Consider the following 5,487-nt stretch of genomic DNA (forward strand, 5'->3'; position numbering starts at 1 on the left):
AGCTATATCTCCTGACTTGGAGGTAATGGACATCTCGAACACAAGGTGTGGAGTCCTTTTGACTATTACTCCCACCCCCTCTTTCCCTCATTCATAATACCGGAGAGAGGGTGTACCAAAGTCCTCAGTTGAGAATGTCTTTGAGCTCTGATATGTAACGTTTTTTAGAAATTTTTTTTACTGGAGTATAATTGCTTTACAACGTTGTATTCGTTTCTGCTGTGCAATGAAGTGAATCAGCTATATGTATGCCTATATCCCCTCCATCCTGGACCCCTTCCCACGCCCCCATCCCACCCATCTAGGTCGTCACAGAGCACCGGCCGAGCTGAGCTTCCTGTGCTTTATAGCATGTTCCCACTAGCTATCTATTTTATGAGTGATAGTGTATATATGTCAGTCTTACCCTCCCACTTCATCCCACCCTCCCCTGCCCCCACTCTGTCCACATGTCCATTCTCTAGGTCCACGTCTCTATTCCTGCCCTGCAGATAGGTTCACCTGTAAGAGCAGATGGACTTCCCTGGGGGTCCAGTGGGTAAGACTCTGTGCAGGGGACCCAGGTTCGATCCCTGGTAGGGGAACTAGATCCTGCCTGCATGCCGCAACTCAGACCCAGAGCAGCCAAAATAAATAAACATTTAAAAAAAAATAAAAGCAACAGCAGGGATGTGCCCAAGTCACCTACCAGTGTTCTGGTCAGTTTCTATTAATTGCATCGGCTTTATATCAGGGGAGGACACATTGCAACAACTGTGAATCCTGAAAATTGACAAATTATCTCAAAATCCCTCAACAGCATACTGCTTCTCTTAGAACGGAAGTTCAGGGGAGTGGTTGGGAGCATGGGAACTGGAGCTAGACTCTGGGGCTCAAACCTGGCTCCGACCCTCTCTAGCTGTGTGACCTTGGGAAACAGGCTTTGCAGTTGGCCACGAAGATTGCCCATCCACAGACGCAGACAAATTTTCAAAGTACAATTGTTCTGCATTTATGTGTGTGGTTATTTAGTGGAGACCAATTATTAAGGCCATTCTGTGGCTTCAGCTGGAAGCTTCAGAAACATTATTTCAATGTATAGTACTCACTGCAAGGGAAGTGTAACAATGCCGTGGCATAAATGAGTAAACTGAGGCTCAGAGAGAAGGAATTTGCCCAGACACGCAACACTTAAGTGGCAGGGCAGAACTGAAACTCAGCTCACCTGATTTCCCTGTCTCAGCATTGTGTGCTGAACAGCCCCCCTCAAAATGACCACGGAATAAACAACCCGCAGAAATGCAAAAATATTTTATAATTGGCAATAAATTAACAACAGAAGACAGAACGGCAAATACACACAGGAACTTCATAAATACAAAACACACTTAAGGAACGGAATTCAAAAAACTACTTATCCAGAGGACAAGTAGTCCTTTGGCCTTATCACTACCCAGTCCCTCTGGGAATGAGGCCTCCCCAGCGGGGAGGTCCAAGAGTCACATATTCATGGAATCGCAAAGCGGGCACTGGAGGTTCAAAGCACGGGGTGGGACCTGTCATGAGACAGGGCTGTTCCTGTAACCACAGAAGTAGAAACTGGTCCATGGTACGTGGTGGTCAGCGACCAAGGCGGACACGGACTCCAGTCTTTTCCTGCCAGCCCGGGCCCTGGAAGATCTTAGGGCAACGCATCCCGCGGAAATATCGCTGCTTCCGGGGGAACTCGTTGTGGTCTTTGGGAAAAGGGCGCCTCTGGCACCAGCGCCGGCGGGTCCAGGCTGAGAGACCCGCCTGGTCCGAGGGCGCCACGGAGGAGGGCGGCGTCCGCAACCAGGCGCCCCCAGAGCTTCGGGTCCCAGGCGGAGCCGCGGCGGGATCACAGACAAGGACCCGAGTGCGCCACCAGCCGCAGGTCCCACGCGAGCAGGCGCAGGAGGTTGAAGATGACGGTGGCTTCGTGGCATCGAGGCGAGCCCTGCAGCCCGGGAAGGAGGCGGAGCGGGGCTGAGCCAGGGATCTCCTTCCCCGAGAGACCCCCCTCCAGACCCTCACGGCTCCAAGCCGGGCTCCCGTCTAGCCGCTTTCCCGCCTCCTCCACTCACAGCTGTGCGAGTTTGGGGACGCCTCCTGGGCCGCCGCATGGACTTCCTCCGGGAGCCTGGCCGGACCAGCTCGAGCTGGAGGGAGAACAGGAGGTTAATGAAGGCGGCGGGGAACCGACCCTCCCCTCCTCCTCCCCCTCCAGCCGCAGACCAAAGCCCGGATTTGGGGACATCGAGAGGACGTGAATCGTGTCTGCGCCCGTTTCTGGCCTCATGGGACAGATTCGCAGTCGGGGGGCCTGGCCTTGAGACCAGGGGCGCAGAGCGAGCCGGGAGGGGTGCGGGTCCAGGGCGCGGCGCACTCACGCAGGCCGCCACGTCCCGCTCCGCGGCCGCCAGCAGCTCCAGGGTCGGTAAGACGCCGGGGAACAGCTCGGGGCTCGGCAGGCTGCTCAGCACGTCTTGGGCGTCGGCGAGGCCGCGGGCCACCTGGCGGAGCAGCGCACGGGACTGCGGGGACCCGGCGGGAGTTAGACGGGGCCGCGCGCCAGCACGCGCTCCCCCACCCCCACCCCCACCCCGCCCGCCGGCCTCGGGCCTCACGGAAGGCCGCGGAGGGTCCCTCCTCCGGCGGAACGAGCAGTTGCGCGGCCTCCAGCTCAGCGTCTCTTCTTCCTGCGGGGCAAGGGCTGGGGTGACGCGGAGTCTCCTGGCAAGGGCCCCTGAAGCGCTGGGACGTCGGAGATTCCTGGACGTGGCTCGGGACTGGCCCGGACGGTTGTGCTTATCGTGTCCCGAACCAGGCAGCGCTCCGATGGCTGAGCGGGGCTGAAAGGCACCCGCGCTCGCCATGCGGAGCCTGCGCCCCGATGTGGAGCCGAGTCCGCCTGGAGGGGGCGCCCCTCTGTGACCCGCACCAAGGCCGTGCATGAGCTGACCACCGGGGCCTCCGGGAAGATGTCGTGGTCACAATTCCGGACCCTGAAATCTGAGATGTGCCTGCTGGACGCTAGGACTTGAGGGCCCCTCGGGACAAAGACCGGTGTCTCCGAGCCCGGCGGGCCCGGGGTCCAGGGGGCGGGGGCGTCTGAGCATCACTCACATAGTGGTCCCTCAGTGCCTTGATGGCCAGCAGCGCCCGGGGGTCCAGGGAGCGGTAGTGTGAGAGGAGGCGGCGCGGAGGCTCCACCACTTCGGGGTCCGCCGCCACGCCCACCGTCACCAAGACCCACAGCCCCACGGCCACCGCAGCTGCGCCACTCGGCCCCATCTCTGCTCCTGCGGGACGCGACGGACGTCAGCGAGCTCAAAGAGAAGGCCCCGAGTCCAAGCCCCTGCCTGTGGTTAGACTTGCAGAGGGACTGATGCTCAGAGTGTGGGCTGTGGACACACGCAGGGGAAGAGACAGGATGGGCCCCCTCCCACCCTCAGCCTCTCTCCTCTCACTCCTCACCTACAATGTGTCTCTGGTGCCTGGTGCTGCAGCAGGGCCTGCCTTCCACTGTCCTCTGGGTGGTGTCCAGAGTGGTGTCCACCTGGGACAGCGGTGCCTGCACCCTCCATGGTGGCTTTTAAGTGCCCAGCTTAGAATGGTGAGCAACTGGGCTTCCCCGTGCAGGGTAAGCTTTCCCAACGTCATTGCTGGCCATTGATTAGCCCAGAGGGTTGCAGGCAGGGGTTTGAGGACTTTACCCACCTGTGGGCCAGTGCCAGCGATGACTCTACCCCTGCTCTCTGCCACCAGTTCTGGTCTCTGTCCCTTCCTGTATCCTCTCGCTTTCTTTTCATCACCCTGGGTGTCCTTATCTCTGTTCTATAATAACAGCCAGCCCTTATACAGTGCTTAGTGTTACTGGGCCCTGTTCTAAGTAACTGATACGTACATGTCTCATTTAATGCTCAAAAAATGACAGTGCAAGAATTGTTCCACGTCCAATTTATAGATGGGATAACCGAGGCACAGTAAAGTGAAGGAACTTTTCCAAGACACCAGTCAGTAATTGAGGCAGAATTTGAACCTACACTCAATCCAGCTCCAAAGCTTGATCTCCAAGCCACAACTACCCCTAAATATCTGATTCAGTGCCTCCTTCTCTCTCTCCATTTCTGTCCTCATTTCATTCTGTTTCTCTTTCTTCTCTCTCTGTTTGCCTCCTCTTTTGTCTCTGTCTCTCTGGTCCTGTTTTTGTCTCTGTCGATAACTCCATCTGTCTATCATTCCTTTTTCTAGCAAACATTCAGGCCAGTGTCTCTCTGTCTCCATGTGTCTCAATCAGTCTCTTTGTTTTGCTTTAAAAATAAAATCTATTACTTTTCCTGATAAAATTAGCAAGCCAAGGTCATTGGATAAAGCTGGAAAAACAGAGACATGCATAAGAGAGGAAAACAACCCCACCTATAATTTCACCACCCAACTGTCTTCCGTCACCCCAGCTCTGGAACAATTTTTCCAATGAGTAGAAATGTTACATATATTTATTTGTACATATGTTTTCTGATTATTGAAGTAACACATTTGTTATAAAGATTCAGTCACTAAAAAAATACCATTGGGACTTCCCTGGTGGCACAGTGGCTAAGACTCTATGTTCCCAATGCAGGGGCCTGGGTTCGATCCCTGGTCAGTGAACTAGATCCCACATGCATGCCGCAACTAAGGAGCAACTAAGGAGCCTGCTGCAACTAAGACCCGGTGCAACAAAATAAATAGATAAATATTAAGAAAAAAATACAACTTAGCTAAAGAAAGTCTTTAATCCCACTTCCTGGAGGTAATCTTTTTAGCAGTTAGTTGCTAGTTCTCCTCTTTTTTTTTTTTTTCTCTTTCTTTGAGCAACTTCTCCTAAATTGGAACGAGTCTGTATACAGTTTGGTAGCCTGCTTTGTGTGTCTTACCATTACCTCTCATTTGCATTCCCCCACATCTTTAATTATACTGTATCAGTGAGGTCCCCTGCAGGAAACAGATGGCCTAATCAATGTAGGATAATTTGTGGTGGTTTAATATCAAGGGTGTTTACAAAGGGATTGGATGGTGAAGAGAACAGAGGAGGAGTAATGCAAGGCCTTGGGGCCCAGCCGGGTGAGGGTCTGTCATCCCTAGGCCTGAAGGAATGAGAGAAGGGAGGGAGTGGTTACCTTACCTGGGAAGGAGGGAGTCATGTACACAGGGGGAGGGACAGAGAAGTCATGATGCCCCTGCAGGGAGGAAGCCTGGGGAATAAATACTCTGACTTTGCTCTCCTTCCCCACTCTCTGGCCCTACTGCTAGGCTCCCCATTGGCTGCACCCAACAGAAGCCAAAGGCCAGCTTCCTGGGGCCCAGAGGAGGGTGGAGAAGTGGGAAGAGTGAACTTGGAGGGGCAAATGGAAGACATCCTGCATATACCACTGGTAAGGCTTCCATTGTAACAGGATTATTGAATAACCAATCCCCTATTGGTGGGCATTGATATTCTTTCCA

At 54.3% G+C, this 5,487-nt stretch overlaps 1 protein-coding gene across 1 annotated transcript; it reads right to left on the minus strand.

Annotated features, from left to right (window-relative positions):
• Positions 1-1,858: 1,858 nt before the first annotated feature.
• Positions 1,859-3,294, minus strand: LOC308606203 (interferon lambda-4-like; the record flags this gene model as incomplete). Its single annotated transcript, XM_081216810.1, has 5 exons — positions 1,859-1,957; positions 2,085-2,159; positions 2,391-2,534; positions 2,628-2,699; positions 3,127-3,294. The coding sequence occupies 5 exons, from the start codon at positions 3,292-3,294 to the stop codon at positions 1,859-1,861; spliced, it is 558 nt and encodes a 185-aa protein (XP_081072936.1).
• Between the last annotated feature and the right edge of the window lie 2,193 nt (positions 3,295-5,487).

This window comes from Mesoplodon bidens, assembly GCF_964165515.1.
Source record: "Mesoplodon bidens genome assembly, chromosome: 18".
In the NCBI taxonomy this organism is placed as follows: domain Eukaryota; kingdom Metazoa; phylum Chordata; class Mammalia; order Artiodactyla; family Ziphiidae; genus Mesoplodon; species Mesoplodon bidens.